The 27,962-nt window shown below is 36.5% G+C and overlaps 1 protein-coding gene across 3 annotated transcripts in view; it reads right to left on the bottom strand.

The window, feature by feature from the left end:
• CSMD3 (CUB and Sushi multiple domains 3) overlaps window positions 1-27,962 on the bottom strand; it is a 683,676-nt gene that overhangs the window by 376,730 nt on the left and 278,984 nt on the right. For all 3 annotated transcript variants that reach the window (XM_062568389.1, XM_062568388.1, XM_062568387.1), the window contains 2 exons: window positions 25,608-25,695; window positions 11,140-11,264 (listed from right to left, as the gene is read on the bottom strand). In XM_062568389.1, the coding sequence (XP_062424373.1) occupies window positions 11,140-11,264; window positions 25,608-25,695 (213 nt within the window). The remainder of the gene's footprint in view (window positions 1-11,139; window positions 11,265-25,607; window positions 25,696-27,962) is intronic.

Consider the following 27,962-nt stretch of genomic DNA (forward strand, 5'->3'; position numbering starts at 1 on the left):
TTAATCTTTGAGTTTAGGACATCATTTATAGGTTTCATCTCTTTGAGGTGTAACTCAATTTTGTGTTTGCTTAACATTACACTGAGGTATGACATTTCTTTCAATACATCTGCACATGCAGATATTTTACATACATTTTTCTCTAGTCTTATTTAAGTTAACCGCAAACTATAAATTAGTAGTAATGGCTCCTGAGTGGCCACTGCTTTAAAGTAAATTCAAAATATGGAGGTTTTGAGGAATCTTCCAGAATCTTCACTGTAAGTAGCTATTATATTAATTCACAGTTACTTAGTATTCAAACCAAAAAAAGATTATACCTCAGAGATAGCACACTGCCTAATATTTAAGCTAATATTTAAGCATGTAAACCTTTCTAGGAAGTTCTTTTGCAAAATAGTGTAGTTCTTTTACTTCAGAAATCTGTAAGGATTTCATAACTACTCATAACAATAGCAATAGTCGATCAGTAGTCACATTTGTGTTTAAACTCTTGAAGACAGTGATTTTTCATGAGTTGATTTTAAATAAATTATGATTTATTGATGAGTTCATGAGTTGATTTTAAATAAATTTTTAATAAATTATTGATTTAAATAAAATTATGTTCTTATGCCTGAAGAGTTCAGTTTATTGCTAACAGAAACAGTATGTTTAGCTTGCTGTTGGTATTACAGTGATGTTAGTCCTGCATTAATAAAATTTTCACCACATAGTACGCTCTGCAGTTTTAATTTGTCATTGTGACTCTAAGCAAACTTAAAATCATAAATAATCAGGAAGTACAGGCTTTTATAATTGAAAATATGAGCATATGCTTTACTCTTCACTTTTTCTCTAAGAAAAATACAACTCATCTGTACTTCAGTACTGCAGTACAGTTTATTTGATTTTTGTACTGTTTCTAAAACACAATGCAGGACTATATGTCCTAGTGGTTATTACATGTGAACTTAGCTATGACTTTAACGTTAAAGTAGAAGAAATAGTAAAGAAAAGAACAAAAAGGGAAAAAATATTTAAAGAACAAGAGTACTTTCCTTGTTAAGAAGCCAGACTGCCTAAGCAATTTGCCATGGCCAATAATATGAAAATCATCTCTATTAAAAAGTCAATATAAAAATATTTATTTTGTAGCCATTGCCAGCAGAAAACAAATAACCAAACTGATGTTTTCTTGGCACTCGATTGGGCTTGGGAGGGAAATGGTGAGGCCTTGGTGCTCTAACCAAAAGAAAAAGAAATCATACCTCCCTTACTTTCCCTAAGGTTCTTTATCAAGGATGGCAGACCCTATAACAGAGACTTCCCTAGGTTAACCTCCTTCCGAGAACAGTGAGAGAATCAGCTCTTATCAGAGCACTTTTCAACTTCTCAGTTCCTTACATTGCAGCTCTCCACTGCTTTAGACAACCAGGCTGGACATCCAGGCTTACAGTATTCTAACTAAAACAACCGGGCTCATGAGAGACTTTTTTCTGTTTCAGAAAATGGCAAAATACTGTCTTTCAGCCTTCCATGCTTTTCCATAAACTTTACTCACATAACCTTGGAGGACCAATGAGTGCAAATGACAAGGATAAAATAAAAATGTTGTGATATTCTCTTCTTTAAAGAAAAAAAAAGGCAAAGTAGCACCCATCAATAAGCGGTGCCTGTAAACTGTAAGCTGAACTGCAAGATGAATGGGAAGGGGTGCCTGTGGAGTCACATCTCAATCACTGCTCATAGAACATTAGGTAACAGAGCCCTTCTCCGGATCTAAGGAGTTTTTGTTAGTTTAAAGAGATTTTTCTTCTTCTCATTTCTACTACTCATTTGTTAAATTTAATGACAGTACAAAGATGTTCTTTACAAACAACCTAACACGTATAAAACATGAAATCACTCTGCATCTATAATTCTTCTTCAGAAGAATTTCCCTCAACTTCTTAATATGATTCACTGATAATTACCTGTATTTTGGAAGATGCAGTCACTGTCTACCTCCAAAGAAGTACATTAATGAGTGCAAGTATACTTACTATGCTAAATTGACAATAACAAGAGCATATATTAAACCCACAAGAACCAGTGAAATGCTTAAGAATAACAACAGAACTGACTGAATATCTATAAAAAAACTGTTAATACAAAAAAATGGATTTAACATCAGTAAGAAAAACTTTTAGAGTGGTAACTTTTCTCTCCATTCTACACAACTCACAGAAAACATCCACATATTTTTCATTCACTTTTGAATGCATATATAATACTTAGTCTCTAATATTTAATCTGTAACATTTCCTGTCCACTGTCAGGACTGCAATCAGGAAAGCATCTTCTTCCCATGTTCCTAGGGAAGCTGACTTTGCATTGGAGCTCAGACACTTGGTCCTTGCCTGAGCTACTTTGGAAGAATGCCAGTGTCTAGTCATGTGACTTGTTGGACTGGAGTATGACCTGCTAACTCAACATCCTGGCTTGGCCTTGGATCTGCCTCATCACTATGGACTTGTTCAGCTACCTGGACCCTCAGTTGAACCCTATTGCTGTTACTAGAACTGCTCTGCTCTTCTCACTCAAGAACTTGCTGGTAAGGATGCTGCCACTGTCTGCCTTGCTGCTATATTTGATGCTCCTTTATGCAGGAGAATAAATATTACTAATTTGCTAGTAAAAATCTCAATTTTAAATTTGTAATCTTTTTGGAAAGAAGGGGAAAGGGTGTACAACACCTCAGCTTGTTGACTTCTTTTGGGGAAAGTTGGAAAAAGAGGTGTCCTTTAAAGAGCTTAAATTTTGATTTTTTTTTTCTTTTTTTGTCTATATATGAAGTGGAGAAGGCAATTAATTGAAAATCTCTTTAGAAATAATTGTAATAGGAAAAAATACATTGGAAGTGTAAAAAGAAAAAAAAATAACAAGAGTGGGTGACCAAATGAGTTCAGCATCCTCAGGAAGCAAATACAGGAAAAACACAGTGAACAGAAGAATCTTACTGGAGGCAAGTCTAGTGGGGAAAAAAAAAGTTACAGAGAGGTGACAGTTTTTCAAAGAAACTACTCTGAGAAAACAAACAAAAGCTGAAAAAATGCAAAGGAAAGACAAAAAGTACCGTAAAACACTAGCTTGGCTGAAGCATAAGTTTTTCATTGACGTCAGAGTGCTAAAATAAATAATACAAAAAGAGCGATTCAGAGTACTAAAGACAAGCACTTAAGGAGAAAATCAAGAAAGTAAGTGGAATATAATTATCCAGAAGTTTTCAGTAAACACATCAGCAGAAAAAAAGCAAAGGGAATGCTTGTCCAGTCCTCAGCGGAAAAGGATAACTATCAATAAATGATGCTGAGAAGACTTGAATATTTAATACCTTCTTTCCTAAAGGTTGTAATGGTTATACATGATGTTCTTAGAAGCACGCTAAAGGAAAATGATTTTCATAAAGACTGGCTCCAAAACAAGCGGAGTGGTTATCTGTTAGATCAGTCAGTGCTGGCAAAGGGAAGGGTGCAGGCAGAGGCAGGTATATCATGCAGATCAATACCTGGCTGTGTGCTTGGTGTCCCAAACACGATTTCAGCTTCCTTTACCCTGAGGCGCTCTTCAAAGACAGTGGGCTACTGCAGAGAAATGGGATTCACTTATCAAAAAGGGCAGGGATATTTTTGCCAGCAGGCTGGCTAACTTAGTGAGGCAGGGTTTAAACTAGGTTTTCTGGGGAGTGGTGCCAAAAGCCTGAAGACAAGCAAGGGTGCAGATTACAAGGTCAAAGCGTGTGTGGAACAGGGCAATGAGAAAGGCACCACACTCCGTCAGACTGGGGCAGACAGCAGATCATCTCAACTGCCAGCTCACCAATGTCTGCAGTCTGGGAAACATGTAGGAAGTAAACTCCATGCTCACTCAAAGACTTACGATCTCAATGGAATTGCAGAAACTCACTGGAATTGCAGAAACTCATACCTTATGTGTTTGAAGTACTACAATGGATGGTTACAAGATATTCAGGAAAGACAGAGAGGGGAGGAGAGGAGGAGAGGCTGCAATCTGTGTAAAAGACTGGTTTAAATGCATGGAGGCTAATAACAGATAAGAGGACAAGCAAGCCTGTAGAACATCTTTGAGTCAAAACAAGAGGGATCTCCATCAAGGGAGTTATCACAGTAGGTGTCTGCAACAGACCATCTGATCAGGAAGAGGTGGAGGAAACCCTCTTCAAGTAACTCAGAGAACTACTGGATCTGTAGGTCTGGTCCTCATGACCAAGTCCCCATGAGGGACTTCAACTACCCTGATATTTCCTGGGAAAGCATCACTCGGATGCACAAGCAATCTAAGAGGACCAATTTTCTACCACAGTTACAGAATGCACCAGTTAGGAGTACTATCTTTTTAGACCTACTGCTTAAAAGAAAGAGAGACTTGTTTGGAAGCATGACCTCAGTGTCAGCCTTGGCTGAAGCGACCACTGGATCATAGAGTTTAAGATCCTAAGTGGCATGAGGAAGACAAATAGCAGAATAAAGACTCTGGACCTCTGAAGAACAGGTTTAAACTTACTCCAGGAACTGTTAGGAAGGATTTGATGGGAGTCTACCTTGTAGAGCAAAGCAACTGATGAACCACTCTCTATCATCTTTGAAGGAAAATAGAGTAAATTCCAGATGACTGAAAAAGAGCAAATATTATGTCTAACTGCAAAAAGGCAAAAAGATAGATCAGGGAAACTAGAGACCTCACTTCAGTCCTGGGAAAATTATGGAAGAGCTCCTAGTGGAAATCATTTCCAGCACATGAAGAACAAGAAGGTGACTGGGGAAAGCCTACCTAAATTCCCCCAATGGTAAATCATATCTGACCAAACTGAAACAATTTGCTCAGTGGATGAAGAGACAGCTGTTGACATCATCTACAATGATGGTAGGTGTCTGACAGCCTCCCACAGCTTCCTTGTTGACAAGCTCATAAGGTATGTTTGGGACAGATGACTCACAAGATGTCTGGAAAACTGTCTAAATTGTGGAGTTCAAAGGATGACGGTTAAAGGCTCTAAGTCAAACTGGAAGTCAGTTATGACTGGAATTCCTCAGCAGTCAGTAATGGATCCAGTACTGTTCAGTATCTTTAAAAATGATTTACATGACAGCATTGAATGCACGCCCACTGACTTTGCAGATGAAACCAAAGTGGGAAGAGTCATAGATACACCAGAAGGAACAGCACCTGTACAGAGGGACCTTAATGGGCTTGCAGACTTGGCTAACAAGAATTATGTGACTTCCAACAAGGATTAATGTAAAGTCCTGCACCTCTGATAAGATCATCAGCAACACTGCAGGCTGGGAACAAAGTGGCTGAGGAGTAGCTCTGCTTAAAACGATCTGGTGGTCTTAGTGGATAGCAAGCAGAACAAAAATTCAAGGTGTCCTGTCAGCAAAATGGAAAAACTGTGTCCTGGACTGCATTAGTAAGGGTATAGCCAGTAGATCAAGGGGTGTGATTATTCCACTCTACTGAGTACTAGTTAGACCACATCTGGAATACTGTGTCAAGTTGTATTTCTACGAGTTCAAGAGAGACACTGAGATACTAGAAAGAACTATTCAACATCAGAGTATGTTGCCCAGAGAAATGGTAGAATCTCCCTCACTGGAAGTAGTCAAGATTTGTCTTGGCAGGGCCTTGGATTACAACAGAAGATCAGATGATCTCCTAAGTTCCTTTTCAACCTAGACTTCTCTGATTCTATGATCAGTGTGTCACTGTCAAAAAGGAAGAATTATTGAGTGAGGTTTTACAGACGTTTGTCTTGGGTCAGGTTTCATTCAATATTTTTATTAACATCTTGAGTGACAGAAGAGAGTACATGTATTAAATCTGCAATTCAGTAGAGACAAGTACAGGATAATACACAAAAGCAGGAATAATCAGTTCACAAATAGAGAATAAGAAGCAAGTCATTAAGCAGCAAGTCTTTAGGGTTACAATGGCTCAGACACATAACCTGAGTCAAAAATATCTTACTATTATGAAAAAGCAATCAAATTGAAGTTATGAGCAGGCTGAAAGACAGAAAAAAGCATGAAAATGTGAGAAATAATTCCTTTTCTCAAATAAGCACTGGAAAAGCCCTTTCTAAAATGCTGAGTCTATTTTTAGAAAATGTATTTTAAGAAAAGATATGGGGATAGAAGTTGTGAAAATGATGAAAATGTTGGCAGTCCTCAATCACAATCCACTGAACTGAACTGCTGTTGTTTAAAGGACAGAAGATGTTCTTGAAGTATACAAAAGAGCTATTGAAAAGAGAAAGAGAATAATTTGTTTTTCATATAGAAACATATATTGAAATAAGGCATTTAACTACAGCAACAAAAGTTCATATTTGAATTAGAAAAATTCTGCTTGCAAGGCCAAGGAAAGACTGGAGTACTTGAGCACCTTTCTTGGAAACAAAGAACAGTTTAGACCTTTTTGGAATAAATATAGGTGAGGTAAAGATTCTGGGATTCTGACTTTTTAGGACAATTTTCAGCCCTATTTATCAATGATGTGTATAAATGAGCATGTGTATATACATGCATACATGTATATATACATTCATATATACATAACAATTCAGCATCACATTCAATAGGTCCAGATACATCTGAGCATTTCCAAGATGAATTGTGGCAAAGGTGGGTTCTTCAAAAATATGCCAAAGGTAAGTGTAGGTACTTATAAAAGCAAGATCTAAAATTCATCATGTACATTCAGATGCATATTCATTTTAAACAAAGTAATGTTTAGAATCTTTGTCTACCAAAATGAAAGATGCTATCTAAAGAGTGTATAAACTCATTATTAGAAAATGCACTTTAAATAGTGAAATGAACTAACTGAAAACAGAAAAATGAAAGCCTGCTCTAAAATTGTCTGAATACTATTGAAATACATAATATCATTTGTCTTTTTGTACAATTAATCCAAACTTACTTTGTTACCTTCCCATTAATTAGACAATCATGATTTAAACCATAGAAGATATCTCTCCTTTAGTTTTCTTAGATGCACATCATTATTTCAAAAGCACATTTTCATTCTACAGATTAGATGAGATTTTCTATAGTACTCTACTTGTAGAACTTGTTGCTGACTTGCCAGCAGACTTATAAAGGGCAGCATTCATAAATGTTTCACAGAGGCTGAGAAAGAAGCAAGCAGAAAACAGGAGTGGCAGGCATGAAAACAGAAAAGGCTAATCGGCTGACCATGAATAGATCTATCTGTTTCGTTTCCTGAAACGTAAATGAGAGGAAGAGATTTATCAACTTTCATAAAGTAGATAATTGTCTCTGCTAAGCAAGTTGGCTTTGTAATAATGGCATTGCCCTGCAGGGGACCACTGAATCCCATGGAAGATAACTAAGTAGGGTCTCAGTCTTTAAGTATTTAAATTTACCTCTTGAAGGAAATTACAGATAAGTCAATGTAACCAGTCACGCTTATACAACCACATTAAGCATTTCTTGGGATAGGAAATAACTAACTAGTCTTTCGAAAACCAGGCTTCCACTATAACTCAGTGTGAGGTGAACCTTTATCCAATGGCTCTCACGGCATCTTTTGAACACTTGCTTTTTCTTTTTCAGGGAGGGTGGCAGGAGGTTGTCTGTTCTGTTGCCTTGTAACTACAATGCGCCACAGCATGCTGGCATCTCACAGTCCCTAACTCCTAAAGTTATTCTTAACTAACAGAAAATCCAGAGCTACCTGACAGAATTCTCTGAAAAGAGAAATGATACCATACATTCAAGGAAAAAAAAAAAAAAAAAAAAAAAAAGAATGAAAAAGGATGATTGTCAATGGGCTACACAGCAGTCTGACTGTAATTCAGTCTAGTCAGGATGTCTAATATAACTTTGCAAGTTCTCATAGTCTCTCCTAGAAGCCAAAGGGTTCAGAAATCAATCAGGCATCCAAAACAGCATTTTCCTGCAACTGGTTTTAAGGCCTAAAAAATATCCATAATCTATAACATTTGCTTATATTTTGTAAGTGATCTATCAGTTTTACTTCTCAGTGTCCTGTTTTGTTTCTCCTGCAGAAATGCTTCAGATTCAAACCAGTTCTCACTTTCATGAATATGATCATATGCCAGTTCTAGCAGGTATTACATGATAACACCTGAAGAAATTTATTTTTTCATTTTTGTCAGGCATTTACAGTCAGCCACTCACATGCCCTCTGAGAACAAGGATTTATGCTGTAAAATCAAATGTATCAAATGGAATGGGAAACTTCCCACTTAAATTCTGTACAATTACAGTACATTAATATAACTAATTCTTGATATTCATATGCTAGTTTCGGAAAATTTATTTTTACTGTGGGCTTTCTGATGTGTTCACAATAAAATTTACATAAGTGAATGAAAGCAATTGCAGGCTACTTTGTTCAAGAAGGAAACAAAAAAGAGAAAGAGCAGCACCTGAAGTGACATTTTAAAAAATAACAGAAGTATCTAATATGACTTGTGCTCTGGCAATCTACAAAGTGCACCAGTTCAGAAGAAAATATTGATTTCTTGCTTAAAGTAACATTGATGCATGATTGCCTGATTTGTTTGCCCAAGTGCTTTGTATGCAAATGTGCAATTTCAATAAGCAGATGCAGGCATATTTTTGCAGATGATTTCTTCATGCCACTATGTGATACTTATGCTACTTAGGCAAAAATCCCTCAAAATGTTTATTGTATGCTCTGTGCATGAAATTTACGGAAGACCTATTCATTAGTCTAGAAAAAGAATTTATATTCCATTTTTAGCATATTTAAGAGTCTAATTAAAACTTCTTGTTAATCAAAAGAACAAAATTATAGCCCACCAAAGGTACTTAAATCAGTAATTTTAATGTAACTAATGACACTCAAAAGCATTTAATATCTGAAAAATTGTAATATCTGTACCAGCTGTCTGTTTTTTCACCATATGGTGAAATTGTATTAATTCCTAATAACTTTCTTAATATGGCCTTCTGCTTTTTGAGAAGGAATTAACTTCTTCTATGAAGCATGTAAGCTTAAGGAAGTGAATGACTGTCTTTTCAGTTATGAATTACATAGTCTATCTATGAAAAATATCATCTTTTTAGATGATTTTTAGCTAATACTGATTCTGCAGTTTGAAATATGAGATACAAGGTTATAAGAATGGCTAAATTTCACCACAATTATTATTTTCTCCTTTTTTAATTCAATATTAAAGCTTACTTTATCATTATCCAAATCTTTACAAATTTGATTTGTAAATCACTGTAAAATGCAACTCTAAGTATAGTTGCATTAGGAAAAATTTTCAAACTTGGATTCCAGACGATGGTTACTTTTTTATACTAAAATACTTTGCTACATGCTGCTACTCAGAATTCAAAAGTTACACAAATCTGAAAAGCAATATAATTACCAACATCTATACTTAAAGGCCATTACTCTAAAAAATAACTGAAATGTATTTTTGAAATTAGAAGTAGCTATGCATACATTTCAATCTTATCAAATTACCGCTGAGGACATTTTACTGAATGTTAGGAGAGATTTTTTTAAAAGTGATAGAGTATAACGGTACTGATACAGTATGCTTTCCTTTTTAAATGTTCTCTTTTCAATTGCACTTATTAAATTGTACTATTGAATACATTAGATGAAGAGATGGTAACCTTCATAATGCAATTAAAATTTAAGTTCCCATTTAGCTGGGATATGGAAGTCTAGAATATATGGAATGTCATTTCATCATGATTACTATGCAAGAACTACATAAATCTGGTCATACAGCTTCATTTATGTGTCATCAAAATTATGATTTTACTTTCAGGAATCAGTCCTGAACTCTCGTTCAGTGAGTGAACACTCGTTCACTCATTTATAAAATACAGAAAATAGAAACAGGAAAAAATTTTTAAGAAGTCATTTAGTTCATTCTCACAACCCAAGCGGGATTAAATATACTTAATTTCCTCAATAAAGGTATATCTTACATGTTCTCATAGGAATAATTCATTCCTGAGTTCATTTAAAGAATGGTGAAATCTATTGTTTCCCCATTAGATTGCAATGGATCTTAGCTCTATTTAGTCTGAATACATCAAAATAATTTTTTCTGAAAGTTAGCTTGCGTTTCAAAGGATCATGTTCTATTGCTTTGTTATCTCTAAATCTGGAAGTTTTCTTAACTCATTGCTTAGATCACTTATCTTTATCAATGCAATTTAAGACCTAGTTGGGATCTCTGTGTCTTACTGTATGACCATCTCAGTAGCGCTTGAGCATCTCCTGTTAATACCATGTCACATTTAGACTGTCCAGATATTTCATTAGCCAAGTAATTTCCCAGTTTTTATGGGTTTATACTGTACACCACCTGGATATCATATTCAAGTATTCTGTCTTTTTCATTGCTGAGAAACACCATACAGTTCTCTTTGGACCTTACTGTATAGCCCTGATTTACAAGGTGAACATCCATCCTATACCCCACACCCAAGTGTTCTATGTGAAATAATTGTGCTCTTCAATATCACCAGGATGTTGTAAATGATGCTACAAAGTCACTCTTATATCAGCTTAAGCATTTTTTAGAGTATGTACTAATATTTTTCTTCCTTTAAAGTACCCATCATACTTCCTGCTATAGTATTCAGACCTCAAATATATACAGTAGAATGACTCATTACTTTGTCTTTGCTTTCTCTTATATTTTTCTATATATTTTGGCCTTTAACCATTTGCCAAGGCTTGAAAACAGTTATATGGATAGTTTCCCAGTGCTCATCAATTCTAGGTACAAGTCTTTCTCATTTGCCTAACATATGAAGACACTAGTGATTATATTTTGAACCACTGCACTTCCGAAATCTGTCCTTTATCAAACGGTAATCAAGTGAGGAGCCTTAATATTTACTATGAGATAGATTTTCATCGAGTTTTCATGTAAATTCTCAATTAAATTAAAGCACATTGAAATAGAGAAACAATCATATTAAAGAAAACACTTTATAGTAGTACCACTCTTATAAAGAAAATGAGAACATAAAGGTTAAAACTTCCTGTATTTACAAAACATTAATTTAACAGGATACAAATCACTAAAATATAAGAATTCTTCTTTACCTTTACACACAGGTCTATGATCACTCCATGCAGCAAAAACTTCAGCTATCCTCTGACAGGTGATACTTTTTGAACCTTGTAGGACATAATCTTCATCACAGGAAAACTGTACTGTTGCTCCCAAGCTGAAGTCAAACAATAAAAAAATTTTTTTACAAATAGTTATCCATCAATTTTTCCATCCTTTTAGTTACCACAGTTTTGACAAACAATATGAACTTGTATCCTAGTAAATACTAGTTTCTAGTAGGATAAGACCACAGACTATGCAATGAGCGACAGTGCAGGGTCTCGAGACCTACATGGGCTTGCTTCGGCCAGAGCTGGTTTAACTTGTTTTAACAGTTGTCTGGAGGTAAAATGACTATTTTCTGACCAGTCTGAGTCTAACCTCTGACTACAACATATGCTAAAGGTCTGACAAACCTGGGTAGTGACTGCATTACAAACAACAAGAAGCTTATTTATGTTAGTTTGGGCTAGGAACCATTGAGAAAGAGACTGTGATAAGAACATCACATATAAGAAGAGCCACAGGTGGATCACAAGACTGAAGAAGAAATCCCTACCATGAACATTATACTGCTCCCAGTGAAGAGCTCAGGATACAAACAACTTGCTGTAGATGTCCCTGACTCCTTTTTCTTCTTGAGGAAGACTGGTGCTCTTGACCATAGGACCCAGAGGGACATTGAAAGGGGGCACACAACATCAGAAAAAAGGGGTAGATATTAACAACGTTTCTTGTAAAATAATTTTGGGGTATTATTAATGAGGCTTTTCTGTACTAATCTGGACTGGGAATGATAGTATTACTGTAACTGGACAGCATTAACTGTTTGGATAAATAATATTAAGATTTAATTAGGCTACCAGTAAATTCTTGGCTCCATATATTTGATGGATTTCCTCTTGCGAATAACCAGATTTGAGTGTAACAACTATTAGACAACAGAAGTTCCAGAGACATTTGCTTCTTTAACAAGCGTATGTTTTGCAAACTAACGGAAGAAAATAAAAGAATTCTAAAAACATCTTCCCAGGTATTTGGCTGTGATTATTTATGAAGTGATAAGGCTGGCTTCAAAAGATTGTGTACTTTTCCATATGCAGCTGACATTTGGTGTCACAAATTTGGCATAGAACAAAACAGGAAAAAAAGCCCCAAAAAGCTTGTTTTGTTTGTTTGGTTTGGTGTTTTGAGGAGAGGATTGTTTATTGTTTGTTTCTGTTATTACTGAAATAATTTTCTGGTCCCTAAATATCATTATTGTTTTAAGTCTTCATTATAGTTGAAAATAGTCAACATATCTGGCATCTATTTGAGATCAGTGTCTTATGCTCCATAATCTTTCTTTTTTTGTTAAAGGTGTATCTATCAAAGTTGCAAAGAAAGTTTAAAAATTGTGACACTGCAAAACCTGTAACATTACCAAGAGAGCGCTTCTTTGCTTTGTGAGGTGCTAAATAATTATTACTATGTACTTGAACTAAAGAGTAGTGTTTTTATCCAATTTATCATTTTCTACTGATGAAGAAGAAGTGTATATCAGTAGATTTCAGTATATTGCTTCACGTTTATGCCAAAAATGAATGGAATTTGGAAAATAGCACTCTTTTCTCCTCCGATCAAGGACAGGGTATTCTGGAAACTCTGAGAAGAGTCAAATAAAATAAAAAGTAATATTTCAACAATCTGCTGTGTAGTGATAGCCGACAATCTGCTGTGTAGTGATAGTGCATTTTGCAATGAAGGATATTTTTAAGAGGTATTTGGAGGACCTTCATCACTTTTATTGCCCTTAGAGTAGGTTTGGTATTTAAAGCTTTAAGGTTTGGTATTAAATACATGAGATGAAACTTGACAGAAACATTATTTACCAAATTCTAGGCTAACTGCATAAAAAAATGTCACTTACATAAGCAAAACTAACAATGTACTACAAGAAATGCAACAGAACACAATATCCTGAAAAGTCTTACAATAGGAGAATGTCATAAAAGTAGAAGAGCAAAATTCCTTTTAATGCTTTTTCTTCATTATTGTTATTCTAGATGGTCTAATATTAACTAATATTTCATTTGTATGTAATATCTAATAAACACAAATTACATAATTAATGGACATTAATTATGTAGTTAATTTCTAGTCTAGGCAGAGCTAATCCGACAGCTGTTTCTCAGTGTATTGCAGTAGGGCACAAAGACCCTAAATATAGCTGTACTGGTGCTCCGTGAAAACAAAACAAAAAAGCAACCCTTTTCTACAGGAAGTAGGAAGAGCTGATATAAAAGCAAACAGCATTGTTCAGTAAACTATTTTTATAATTTTTGTCATTGTATTTTTATTATCACTTCCCAATGATTTCTGGAAACACATGTATAAGCATATACATGCATATGAACATCTTTAACATCAATTTAGCAATCTGAATACCTTACAACTATATAACATCTGATCCTCTGTATTAATTCTACTATACTTCAACAGAAAAGTTTGATTATTTTTAGATTATTTTACATTATTTTTATATGTAGATTATTAATTTCTGCAGAAAATGAATTATGTCTTTATATTGCTACTGTAACCTGAAAAATCTTTCCTCCTAATTTGGCCATCTGGAAATCAGCATAATACCAAACAGTAGTACGGCATTTCATTTTAACTCACATACATTGAAATATCGTATCACAGACCCAGTGATTTCAAAAGAGGTATCTCCCTGAATTTACATTCAGTCAGAACACAAAGCAACTGTTTTCCTCGATAATTCTCACATGTGCATTCCAGTTCTACCTTATTCTAGTCAAAATATGGATTCTTTTTTGTTTCAAAAAGCATTTCTTGTATAAAATATTAGCTACCATATCTTAGCATCAGCTCTTTACTTAATTTTTTTGTGTAACTCATGCCTTCTCCAATGCCACCTTAATCGTGGTATTAAAGACCAGCACACTGTGCATGCAGTTCTATAGGTGATCTGAGATTCAACATGGAGCTGTTCACACAGACATTACATGTTCTAGCCTGTGTTATAGCAGCTTTTCTGCGTGACCTTATAAATCACAGAATTATCTAACTCTCCTCAGGTGCATGCCATAGATCTCTATCACATTTTCCAGCCTCTGCTACCTATTTTGAAAACTCAAGGAGGATGTTTCGTAAATCTCTGTAAGCTTCCTTTTTGGTATAGTCCCTCCTTTACCTAAGTGTTTATGCTGAAAAAGAGTTATTAATTTAAATAAATTATTTCTTTTACATCTCTGAAACTGTCACTCATGCAAAGAGGCTGGGAGAGATTTGAGGATATTGCTCTGCTGGTTTAACTGCTATCTTCAAATCTAGGTTTGATACTACAAGGTATAGAACTCTCACTGGCTACAACATACTAAAATACATTTATCTCTGTAGAGCTTGACTTGTAAAGAATGAGCCTCATATTGCCTTGTACAAGGGCATTTTATTGCTGTAATAGTAATTTCTGTTTCAGTTCAAATGACAAAGATAAATAAAACAATTACAAAGACTGAAAACATATTCCAGAGATCAACTTTTGTTAGCTAATCTATTCAAATATCCATCATGGAAACAGCTATTGAAGAAAATTGATACTAAAAGGAAGAATAATTAAATTTAAGTGAGTTAGAATAGTTTTCTCACTATTGTTTGAAATTGTGTTTCTCACTATGTTTGAAAAAGGAATGGTGTCCTGAATAACATAGCAGATGAAGTTTGAGAAGCACTGAAGCCTTACATAGACAAAAGGTAATAAGTAAGACATAAATGATGATATACTGTCCTAAATACACATCACAGAAAAGGCGTCTTTGATAGGAAGAGCACAGCAGTTTTATAAACTACTCCAAAAAAGTTCCTACTAAATGTAAAAGCATATGGAACTTGTATACTCCATTAGATTAGATTTATAAAACCTGTAATGTATGCACCACATGCAGTGAGATCTACTAAGGACAGTCAAAGCGGCAGATGATAAAACATCAGCTGGGGAAAAGAATGGAAAAACCCAAGACTAGTTCTTATGGCAGATCAACTTTGTAAGATGAAGACATGAAACATTAAAAAATGTCTGTCCTAAAGTTAAAAAAAATAAATAAATAACAACCTATGAGAAAAAGCCCTGCTGGAAATCTGGGCTCCCTGTATAATCCTTCAGGACTGGTAGAACTGTAAGAACTGCAGCCACAAGGCCAGCGCACTGACTAGTCAAGAAAATGGGTCTCCCAGGAACTTCAAAGCCTAGGCAAGATTCACGTGTATGAACGTCTTCCACACACTCTTTCAAATCTGCTTAGTAGAAGAGACAGGTTTTGTTGTTGGTTGTTTCTGTTGCTGAGATTTTTTTCCCCGATATCAATCATCTAGAACATGGAAGAATTCAGTTCAAATCTCATCCTTTTTTAAGAAAAGTTGGTAACTGAGTCTGAAAGCATAGGAGGGAAGAATGTCATTTCCCTCTCCAGTGTACTACATGATGTAAGCACAGGAAATTTCAAAGGGGACATGGGGATTACATAATAAAATATGGCCAGGAAGTAACTCTTAGCTCTAAGACAAAATCAAATGGATAGGTTTACATCTACACTCTTTAGATTTACCTCTCTCTAGAGCACTTGGTCATGGATCTTATCTGGCTCTGGTTTGCTGCCCCTCTGACTCTGAAAACATTGCAACAACTTTGTGATTTTTTTTTTCCCTTCAGTCAAGTCTAAAATAATTAGAGCAGCATCTAAAGGCACCTATTCTAAACGCAGAGGCATTGCATGAGAACATGTCAGATATCTGATCAGAGTCTGCTGGAATAGTTTTAAAGAACTGCAAAATGTGGAAAAAGCTAAACTCAGATAATGCAAGCTGTTTTGGAGGGACTTTTTATTTCAGAGAAATCTGGCTGACTAGTCCAAAATGGACTCTGGAAGGAAACAGACTCTAGGAGCAAACGAACAAATGAATTGTGGGACAATAAAGGGCAGTTTCATCCCCTGACTTCCATTTGACCCTGACTGCTTACTCAGCAAAATCCTTAAAAGCGTATGTAGACCATATCTGTTTGCAAATCTAAAGAAGACTGAAGCATGATGTAGCTATGGAATTTTTTATTATGAAATAAAATGTTGATGTGCCCACCAAAAAAATCTATAGAACAGTAGCAAAATCTTTAATAGGTTTTAAAAGAAGAAAATCTTTATCTGGCAAATAGGCTCTGCCTGTGGATGCAGCCAAAGAACTCAGAGAACTAAATATAGTTATAAGAAGAGATTCGTAGAATCATAGAATCAGTAAGGTTGGAAGGAACCTCTGGAGACCATGTAGTGCAAACCCCCCTGCTCAAGCAGAGTCACCTACAGCATGTTAGACAGCGCTGGCTTCCAGGCAGGCCTTCAAGATCTCCACAGAAGGAGACTCCACAACCTCTCTGGGCAACCTGTGCCAGGGCTACGTCACTCTCACAGGGAAGAAATTCCCGCTCACGTTCAGGTGGAACTTCCTGTGCTTCAATTTCTGCCCATTGCCTCTTGTCCTCTCACATGGGACAACTGAAAAGAGTTTGTCCCCGTCCCCTTGACACCCTCCCTTCAGGTACTTGTACACATTGATAAGATGCCCCCTCAGTCTTCTCTTCCCCAGGCTGAAGAGGCCCAGCTCTTGCAGCCGTTCCTCAGCGGGCAGGTGCTCCAGACCTCTGATCATCCTCGTAGCCCTACGCTGGACTCTCTCCAGTAGCTCCATGTCTCTCTTGTACTGGGGAGCCCACAACTGGACACAGGACTCGAGATGAGGCCTCACCAGGGCTGAGGAGAGGGGCAGGATCACCCCCCTTGACCTCCTGGCAACACTCGTCCTAATGCACCCCACGATACCTACCATTGGCCTTCTTGGCCACAAGGGCACACTGCTAGCTCATGGCCAACTTGTCATCCACCAGCATTCCCAGGTCCTTCTCGGCAGAGCTGCTCTCCAGAACGTCAGCCCCCAGCTTGGACTGGTGCCTAGCGTTATTTTTCCCTAGCTGCAGGACCCTGCACTTGCCCTTGCTGAACCTCAGGAGGTTCTCTCCGCCCAACTCTCCAGCCTGTCCAGGTCTCTCTGAATGGCAGCACAGCCCTCAGATGTATCAGCCACTCCTCCTAGCTTGGTATCATCGGCAAACTTGCTGAGGAGGCACTCCATCCTCTCATCCAGGTCACTGAGGAATAAGTTGAACAGGATGGGAACCAGGACTGAGCCCTGGGGGACACCACTAGCCACAGGCCTCCAACTAGACTCCACACCACTGATGAAGACCCTCTGACCTCTGCCTTTCAGCCAGTTCTCAATCCACCTCACTCTCCGCTCGTCCATCCCACATTTCCTGAGCTTATCTAGGAGGATGTTCTGGGAGACAGTATCAAAAGCCTTGCTGAAATCAAGGGACACAACATCCACTGCTCTCCCCTCACCTACCCAGCCAGTCATTCCATCATAGAAGGCATCAGGTTGGTCCAGCAGGATTTCCCCTTGCTGAATCCATGCTGGCTCCTCCTGATCACCTTCTTTTCCTCCACATGTCTGGAGATGACATCCAGAATGAGCTGTTCCATCACATTTCCAGGGATGGAGGTGAGGCTGACCGAACTGTAGTTGCCTGGGTCCTCCTTCTTGCCCTTCTTGAAGGCTGGAGTGACATTGGCTTTCTTCCAGTCCTCAGGCACCTCTCCACTTCTCCATGACTTTTCAGAGATGATGGAGAGCGGCCTGGCAACAACATCCGCCAGGTCCCTCAATACCTGTGGGTGCATTCACATCTGGGCCCATGGATTTGTGGATGTCCAGCCTGCGCAGAAGGTCTCTAATCCTTCAGATTCAGATTCAGAAAAGTACAAACACAGTTCAATGATCCCAGGTCAGACTGGGTTCGTCTAAGCCAGAATGCCAACACTGAGAGTGGTCACAAGTAGATGCTTAGAGAAAAGCATTAGAATAGGGCAAGATAGGTTCATCTTCTGTTCACTCCTATATTCTAAACATTTGTGGCTAAGGAACTGTCTGAGCTGAAGCTGTTTAGTAGTCCTCTCCGTATTTCTTTTCTATTTCTTGGTTCTAAATCAGGAATCATAGGGCAAACTTGCTGGGTTAACAGCCAGTTAAAGCTCAGACTAGCAGGGCCCATTTAGGGTAACAAGATTCTGAGTAGCTTTGTTACCAGGGTTACAAAGATTCTACAGGTATGTTAGTCAGAAAAGGAAGTTCACGTACAATGTGGGTGTGTTAACAAATGGGTGAGGCAACCTAACGACGCCTGAATCCAACATGGAAAAGGCAGAAGTGTTCAATGTCTTTTCTGCATCTCCACAGCATACTTCTGTAGGTACTGGCATGATTTGGGAAGAAGAGGGACAGCGAACAATGGGGAGCAACAGTTAAAAGACGATAGATGTATTCAAATCCAGCTGACCAGATGGGCTTCACCAAATCGTTTTGAAAAAGCTGGTCGATGCTATGTAAGGCTGCTATCTTTGAAATACGGGAATCAGGGAAACTCCATCTGAGCACAAAAAAGGCTAACATTACACCAATCTTTAAGAAATTCAAGGAGAATAACTTAGAAACCTCATTTCAATCCCCGTAAAGAACATTTTCTCCAGGGAAGGACAAGAAGAAAATCTGGAGCAGTTAACAAAGATTTACAAAGGGTAAATCATGCTTGACCAACCTGATTGTCTTCTATGACAAAATGACTGGTCTTATGGATAAGCAATAAATGTAGCAAGCTGGTAAAAACAGTAGATGTAATAGTGCTTGACTGTAGCAAGGCTTTTGATATCATCTCTCATGGTGTTATCATTTGGGAGCTGAGGAATTATGCACAGAATGGACCATTAGATGGATTGAAAATCGAACTGCCAGCTGTGCCCAAAGGATAGGTAGGACTCAATGGTTTCATATTCAGCTGGTGGTCAAAAACAAGTGGAGCACTATGAGATCAATAAAGTGGGCATACATACACAACCTCAATGGTTGGACATACTGAATCCTCAACAAATTTATGGATGATATTAAACTTGGAAAAGTACCTGCCTCACTCAAGAGCAGAGATTTAATCCAGAGGCACCTTTAGAAACTTGAGCATTCAAGAAACAAAAACTTCATGAAGCTCAAAAAGGAGAGGTACAAAGCTCTGTACCTGAGATGCAATAACCCCATGCACAAGTACTAGCTGGAAACTTAACTGTCTAACAGCCTTGCTGAAAAAGACTGAGAACTACGGTGATCACCAGGTTGAGTATTTATCAAGAGTATGCTCTCATCATGAATAAGACAAACTCAGCTACATTAGAAAAAGCTGTAGCAACAGATTAAGGGGAGTAACTCAGTAATGACTCAGCTGGTAAGGCTATACCTGCAGTATTGAGTCTAGTTTTTGGTCTCTCACTTGAATAGAGGTATTGATAAAAGCACAAGAAGGTTCAGAGGAGCTTACCAACACAGTCAGAGCTTAGAGCACTCGACCTGCTTGAGAGGTTGAAGGAGTTAGACTAAATTCAGCTGACAAAAAGGAGGCTAAGAGATTGTCTAATAGCAGAGCCTGACTACTTCAAGGGCAGTAACAAAGATAATGAAGCCAAACTTTTCTTAATGTGGCAGACAATATAACAAGGGTCAGCTGAGGAGATTAAGGCTTAAGGGAATCCATCACGGCAGGGTAAAACTCAGATAGTTGTGAAATATCTGTTCTCGGGAGTTTTCAAGACTTGGCTAAACAAAGCCACAGCTGACTTGATCTAACGCTGGCATTAGTTCTGCTTTAGGCAGGAGGTTGGAGTAGCTGACATCTTGAGGCCCTTTCCAAACAGCTGACGTTTTGAGGCCCTTTTCAACCAATTTTTCTATGACTCACTCAACCTGTTTATTTTGAAACTATCTAAAGATTCTGCACCTACAATGCACTGTGATAAGGATGTTCATAATTTTAAAAAATACATGCATGACCTATCTCAAGGCAACTTGCAAATTCATCCCTGTAGGACAGATATAAATAGATTTGCAGGACAAAATAGGATTGTCACTAGGTTTGTTTTTTCAGGAAAAAAAATAGATATATTTGTCCTTAGAAAAAAGTATGAGTATATATTAAATAATAATGATATTCAATTTGAGAAAACATTTCTATCTCATACAGTTTTTAAAGTCTCCATTATCTACCCAAAATTTGAGATTCCTCTTCAGAAATCACAAACTATATGCAATGAGAAGGTTGATGACAGAAATCAATGAAGCTATAGGGGATGAGAGAGAGCAGATTTAAAATTTTCAATTTGATATGACGTTTCCTTTGTATGTTACTGTTTTAATAGTTGGCATAAACATGCATACTTACATATTTCTACATTTTTTATTATTTCAGCTGTTACTTTGAAGACTAAGTTCTGACCAGTTGACATAATGTGCATAAACCCACCACCCAGAAAACATACATATTTACTATCGAGGCTATGGTAGCACATGGAAAAAAGTGTAAATATATAAGAAATATTACCATATTTTAGCTATTGCTTCAAGGGAATGTCTGGAACTTATGCTAGTAGGTATATGCAAGTGCTATTAACTCAGTATGTGTCTGAAGCACAGTTTTTTCCTATTCTTCAAGCTCCCTACTGCTAATCTCATACATTTCAGGAAAGCTTGAAAACACAGAGTGTACTGTATGCTATGGTCTTGATTTTGTGTGGAATAGGTAAGACCTTCTCTTTTTAAATATTCCCAAAATTGTCAAAAGCATTTGTGATTTATGAAATTTATTTGTGTCTAGGTGCCTCCTGCAGAAACTCTCTCCCAAATATTACAAAGTATCAGGAAAAACAGTTTTCAAAAATAAAATTTGGGGGATTATATGAAACAGACATCAGATGAATGATATTAAAATGTTAATTTTCTGGCATTTCCAAAATGTTCATTTTTAAAGTGTGTGGTGGGTTCTTTTTCATTATCCATCTAGCCCTGTTTAAATGCTGCAAAATCTTATTGTGAATATACTATAGCTAGGGGCAGGCAGGCCTCTTGAATGTAAACCGACACTTAAGTCTTGAGTGCACATGGATGTGTGCAAGAGTTATCTTAATCTGAATTTGAATAGAAAGAGGACTCTCCTACATTCTGGACCGTGAGAGCTACTAATGTAAATATCTGAACTGTTTGAGCTAAAGAAGTCTGAAGAATCACTCTCCAGCTGCAGTCCTTGGCCCAGTCTCAGCATTTTTTTGTAGCTCTAGAGAAATCTCTGTTAGCTTATATCGTGAGAGGAATGCTTGTGTCAAACTCCACTTTCTCTCATGTTTCAGTTATATCTTGCGTAACTTCTTTACATCAGACACTGAGATTTCATTTCTAGTTTGTGGTAGCAGTGGGCCATGAAATCTTCACCCAGATGAAATCCTTGCAAATATCCAAAGAAGATCAAATAGAAAGCATTGTTTTGGCTCCAGAGGAGCTTTGTATTTACACTTACAGACACACAAAATGAATCAGTGATCACTGTATTTCCTGCTATATTAATAGATACTTATAGTAATTATATCAACACTAATCATAGAATAATGGTAGAATTAATAAACTAATAATTAAATTGATGCTATTATTGACATGTTCTACATGAGAATATTGTATCTAATATTGTACTAACTTCATAATTAAGTACTATAATGCAGAACACTTACGGCTATGGACAATTTTAGCAGAGGCAGTGGATAGACATTCCTTTTTCTAGCAGGAAATTACCCTGAAGCTTCCAAAGAACAATTTTAGCTAAATATAGAACAAGTATTAAAAAAATGACTTCACCTTTTTTAAGAGGACCTTATTGATCTGAACATGAGAAACTGAAATTTGAGTCACTGCTCTGATTCTAAGACGAGGTTTTCATCACAAATTCCCCTGAAACAGGGTAAGTAGATTCCTGACCAGTGAATCTTCTGTATTTCAGATCAGAGCAATTATAACATGCAGCATCAATTTTTACACTGATTTACTTGGAAAATATCTGATTTTTTTACATTGAATTACTAGTTTATTTTTTTCCAAATCTGTGGAAAAGTCCTGTATACATTTGACTATAGAAAAAAAAAATCTTCTAGACCTGCCCTTTTTGTCAAATTACGCCTATTCTGTATACATGTGCAACTGAACAAGTTTCGTAAGAGTATAACAGTTCCTGCCCTAGAAAAAAGTAGAATAGCTATTATTTGTTCCCAATAAATACAGCTCTGAAAGCCCATCCCATCAAAGAATAAATTTAACATGATACATTTTAATATTGGTGTAAATGAATTATCAGTACTGCAGTACACTGACTATGTCCTCCTCCTTCAGGAAAAGCAGCCCAGGCTATACCTAAGTTTTCAAGGCTATTTACAATAAGAAATTTCCTCAGCCTAACATCACCGATACTTATTTGCGTGCAAACTTTTAGCCTGCAGAAAGAAACTAACCCAGTCTATTTAAACTGCAATAAGAGACTTGAACTAAGCCACAGAATTTGAAGTTAAGAGTATGCTTATGAACAGATACCATAAAGCAGCTGAGTCGGTATTTGGAGGACACAGGACTTTAGGATTCCAAGATGACTTTAGACTATCTAAATCTTTTAAACTTCTGGTCAATAAAAACTGATTGTCTCTTAGTTTGTGCTAAACGAATTGAATTGGAGAGTAAATATCAGCTGCAGAGGAAACTATGTCTTCCAACACTCTGAAGACCTTTAGTAATTCTACTTAAACCATTATTCGAGTATCATCTTTTCTCGCAAAATTTGTACTGCCAGAGGCTACACTAACTGCTTGAAAGAGGAATGAATTGACTACTAACAAACAAAATGTACCATTTCCCTCAAAATCAGCCTCTCATCTCCAGCTGCTAAAAGTTTGCAGTTTGTTCAGTTTTAGGGATGTTTGGCTTAAATTTTCAGTCTAGAAGCTCACACAGCTTATCTGCAGAGAAGGATTTATGATTCAGAGAAGCCTTACAGAAAATTAAGTGTGAAACTTCTAGACAATCAACATGGTTACAGTTTGAAGCTATTCTTGCAAAGGGAAGAATTATATCTTAATTTGTAATATTTAAGGAAAGCAGAAATTAGCATTAGGTATACTGTCACTCAACTCATTGGCATAATAATTCCATATTTAAAATGCCAGCCTAAGACACAGGAGACTAGTTTTCCTTCTCTTCAAAAGTCCTCCATGTATACTGGGTAAATCATTTAGTGCTAAGTTTTAAGAAAAATACAGATGCCCAAGAAATACACAATAGCACCTGGCAGAATTTAAACAAAAATATGCAGAACCTAACTCATGCTGAAATATGAGTTGAAAGATCTGTTTGTTTGCTTGTTATCTGGATGTCATACCACAGACCGTCAGGCAGTGTGGGACAAGGGGGTAAGCATGGTGTAATAATTACCAAGAATATTTTTAAGTACAGGAAATGCTGGCAGTTATTAGTAAGTCTCCTTAGCTTTACTTCAACTTTTAAAAGCCTGTTATGCTCAAATAGGCATCTAGCATCTGAAAAAAAAAAAAAGCTTTTAAGCTTTAAAACATAACCAGGGGGAATTTTCACATCAGAAAAAAATATCCAAAAAGGTGAGTATGGAGTGGTAGATCCCAAAAGATGCCATAAAATGGCACAGTTTGTCTTAGGGTTTTCAGAGCAAACTTTTTTACATCTGTGTAAGAACCATATAGGAACATGTGAATACACTGAGAGAGCAGGTAAGAGTTTATCCTCTAAACAGGGGTGAAGCTGCAATACAATGTTTCCAAACCCATTCTTTTATATTTCTAGAAAGATAAAAGTGACAAGAGCATGCTCTTCTCTAAAATAGTTTAAATTGTATTTAAATTATATTTTGATTGATCTTGATAAAGCTAAGTGCAATCACTTCCTCAAAACACTAAATTTTAAAATTACGAAGTACTGTAATTGGGATTTTCACTTCCTCTTCAGAGACAACAAAAACAAAAAATAATAGGCCATCTCAGAGTAAAGGTATTTCCTTCATTATACAAAAAGTAACTCCAGGACTTCAAGAAGAGGGGAAAAATCTGCTCTTTTTCTCTCTGTTGTGGATAAGACAGTCTAGAAATGATTTTTGGTATTTTTATATTTTTAGTCAAATAAAAGAATATTCTTTCAATATAGTTATTTATTTTAAAGAATTAATTGTGTTCATACTTCAGAAGCCCATGAACAATACCGAACAGCCACTATGATAATAACAAGGACTGAAACTAGGTAAACTCAAAAGGGACTTTTATTCACTTTGTTGATTTCTTTTTTTTTTTTTTTTTTTTTTTTTTGGCTTTTGTTCCTTGTAAGACCTCTATTTAATTTATCTAGTGTTCAGCTTGAGATAAATGACATTAGTATTATTTCCAACATTCAGCAGTTTTGCTCTTACAAGTGGGAATCGCAATGTTCACTTCATGATACCTCTAACAAGCCCTCCATAGAAAAACATTTTATCTATTCCTAGTATGTCTCTGATGAATACAACCAAAGGAGTAATTGATCCTTTCTTCAAGGCTGCTTAATAAAGTGACTAGAAATTGTGCATATATGTGCCTGTGTATGTCCTCCTGCTCTTTACAGATTAAGTGTTTTTGCATTACAAAAAGAAGATTCAGTAAAACAGTGGAAAGACTCAGCCTCTTGAAAGGAAACCAGCTCAGTAGAAGACTGTTCTTTCTGGGTTGTTTCTGAAAGCTTCATTCAGAACAGACCAGGCTATTAAGGAGATGTTGTACTAGATGGGATTTGTTCAGGGAAGATTATCCAGAACAGACTGTTGTTATCTTTGAAGAAACTAAACCATGTAAATTCAAATTTCTGGATGAAATGAATTAGCTCCAGGACGACTTAGAATATGTTCGAGCTGACAGTGAAAGCCAGTGCGAAACTTGTGCTTTCAGAAAATATTGCTGCTCAACAATTTAATCTGGTACCAAATCAGTAAGCATCAAGTCTGCCATTAAACACAACAAGATTTCAGGCTAGAATCCATCCTCTTAATAGAACCAATTAAGTATTACCCTTTTTTCTTTCATTTTTTTAAATTTGATAAAACGCTGGTCTCCTATTAATATCACAAAGTGATCAAAATGGAGATTAATGGAAAAAATGTAAGTTCAGTTTGTTCTGAACTTATATTTTTTAGTGGAACAGGAAAAAGTCCTTCCTCACCAAAATAAACATCCCATCTTCATTTCCTGTCCCTAGGAACAAAACCCATGAAGCCAACAGTACTATAATGTATCTGTTACCTCTTCTGTTTACTTCATTTTGAACAAAAGCTTATTTACTTTTTTCCTTCAACAAAGAATGTTATGAAACAGAACATTTTCATTTCATTTTCACTTTTTTCACAGCAAATTAATATTATAAAAATGATATAATGGTAGGGTTTGTGTTTTACCTAAAATCTGAGCCTATCCGTTTTCCATTTTCTGGTTCTCCAGGATCTGGACACAAATTGGATGCCTGTTTAATACCTCCCTCATTTACTGCAAAAAAACAAAACAAAACAAAAAACAAAATAATACTGTTTTTAGGAAATACAGATTTAAACAATTAACATATACGAAAATGTACATTATCTCCACTTTTGGTCATTTAAAACAGATTTTCCATAGAATATCATCATTCATATAATCACTAGTTTCAATACAAAATTATCTTCTCTCTATAATAAGTAAAGCATGTGTTTTATTTATGCTTTTAACAAATCACACTAGGTTTTCATAAGTTGTATTAATCAACTGTTTTGTTTGCTTGTAACTTCACCGAACCCATATAAAAATGTTATTGCTATTCCTTTACAAACATTCACATTTAAAGGAGTGTTCGCAAGGTAAAGGGCTGTAAGTTTTTACTCTGGACATAATCTAGTAAATGTCATCTCCACTAAGAGCTGACCTTTTCTCCTTGAATTATAATAAAACTTGAATGGATAGGCTCATGCTGAGAGAACTGTCCTTAATCAATATTGAAAAAGCAGATATCCCCAAAATATGGTGATTCAAGGGCAAGCTCAAATGTCTGTTTGATTTGCATACACTGATCTTAAAATAAACTAAAATGGATCTTCAGAGAGAAACTTCTTGCATTTACCTGTATCCCATATAAAAGTCTGTTGTTATCAGTATTCAAACTAGTACAGTTTTCCAGAAATCTGTATGTAGCAATCTAGCCCTCAGCATATTGAGCTCCTTGTTTATTTGTTTTATTCTTAATGCACTAGGTACTTTCTGATAATTGTTACAGCTTGTAAAATTTTATGTTCCAAAGATAATCTGCAGGCCAAAGTAATTCTATTTACTTTGCATTTAATTCTCAAAGTTCATTGAATCAGGTGGTAGTCCCAAAAGAAAACACTAGCAAAGGAAAATGGTCTGCTTTTACTAGATATAGTCACAATCCACTATAAGAATATTTTGCAAAATACAAGTTTTCACAAGTTTCAAGTTCTAAGGGTTTTTTTTCTTGTTTTCACAGCACAAGACATGAAACCAAGAGATTTATACTGATCAGGAAAAAGAATGTTCACTGTATCTTCATCTCTGAGGTTCTAGACCAATGGATTTGCAATGATAGATTTCAGAGTAACATAAGTCCCCTTTTAAGAAAGAGCTTGCATAGAATTAAGCTAATCATACTACTTTGTAAAACTGAATTCTCCGAATAAAAAAATGTAGTGTCTAACTACACTCCTAATGGGTGTGTGCTAAACGTTAGCTGTTCATGAAACCAATGACATTCAAAAAAAATTTTTTTTCCCCAACCCTGGTTACATAATTGCCAAAGTAGAATTTGGGGACTTGCCCTTCCTTAAAATTTGTCTTCTTATATACACAGCAATGGACGAATTGGTTCAGCATCTCTGAGGAAAGCAAAGGCTAAAAGAAAATTTTGCCGAGGGTTAAAGGGAAAACGAATCAAGTTAGTACTCTTCTCTACTTAAAAACCTATCAGCTCAGCATTTGCCAACTGGGACAACAGTATTTATTCTCCTCTGCCCTGGAAGAGCTGTACTATATACAAGCTGGCTCTAATAGCAAATAAAATTCACTTATATTCATCTACATCAAATGCTCAGGGTATTCAGGGCAAGGAAGGGCATTCCTCAGAGTATATCCGCAGTACCAAGTTTTCATCTTTTCCTCCCCCTGTACTTGTTACGTGTGATGAGAACATATTAGCTTAGAAAACCAAGTTCCTGCTAGTGCTGGAAAGCATTCATTTCTGGCAGTTAAAATTCCATAAACTGCAGTAAACAAGGCAATCCAGGAGGAACTTGCTAGAGGAGCACTTTGAAGGAGCTGGCCCGGCAGCACCCCGGGCAGCCGGCCCGGCCGCGGCAGCCCCGAGCGCTGCGGAGGGACTGCTAGCGTTCGCGGGGTCACCGCGGTTTTCCGTAACGCACGAACGGGAAGAGGGAAAGGAGTCCCTCTGGAGAAGGAGCGGGGGAAAAGATGCGTTCTCAGCCGTGTAGCTGCCAGCTAACTCTTCTGACATTCAAAGGTTTGTTAAAACTACAGCTAGCAACTTCCACTAGTGATGGCTGATGACAATACCAAGTTATTCTAAAAAAAACTAGTGACATTTCAGAGTTGTACTATATACCTATGCACACTTAACTATAAATAAAATAAAAACAAAATCTGAATGGGACTATTTCTATTTATTGCCCTTCCTGTTTTAACATTTCAAATCATTTTACACCACATTTTATACCCCCCCAAAGGTAATAGAGTGAATATTCATGTTAAAA

Source organism: Rhea pennata, chromosome 2 (assembly GCF_028389875.1).
Source record: "Rhea pennata isolate bPtePen1 chromosome 2, bPtePen1.pri, whole genome shotgun sequence".
NCBI lineage: Eukaryota > Metazoa > Chordata > Aves > Rheiformes > Rheidae > Rhea > Rhea pennata.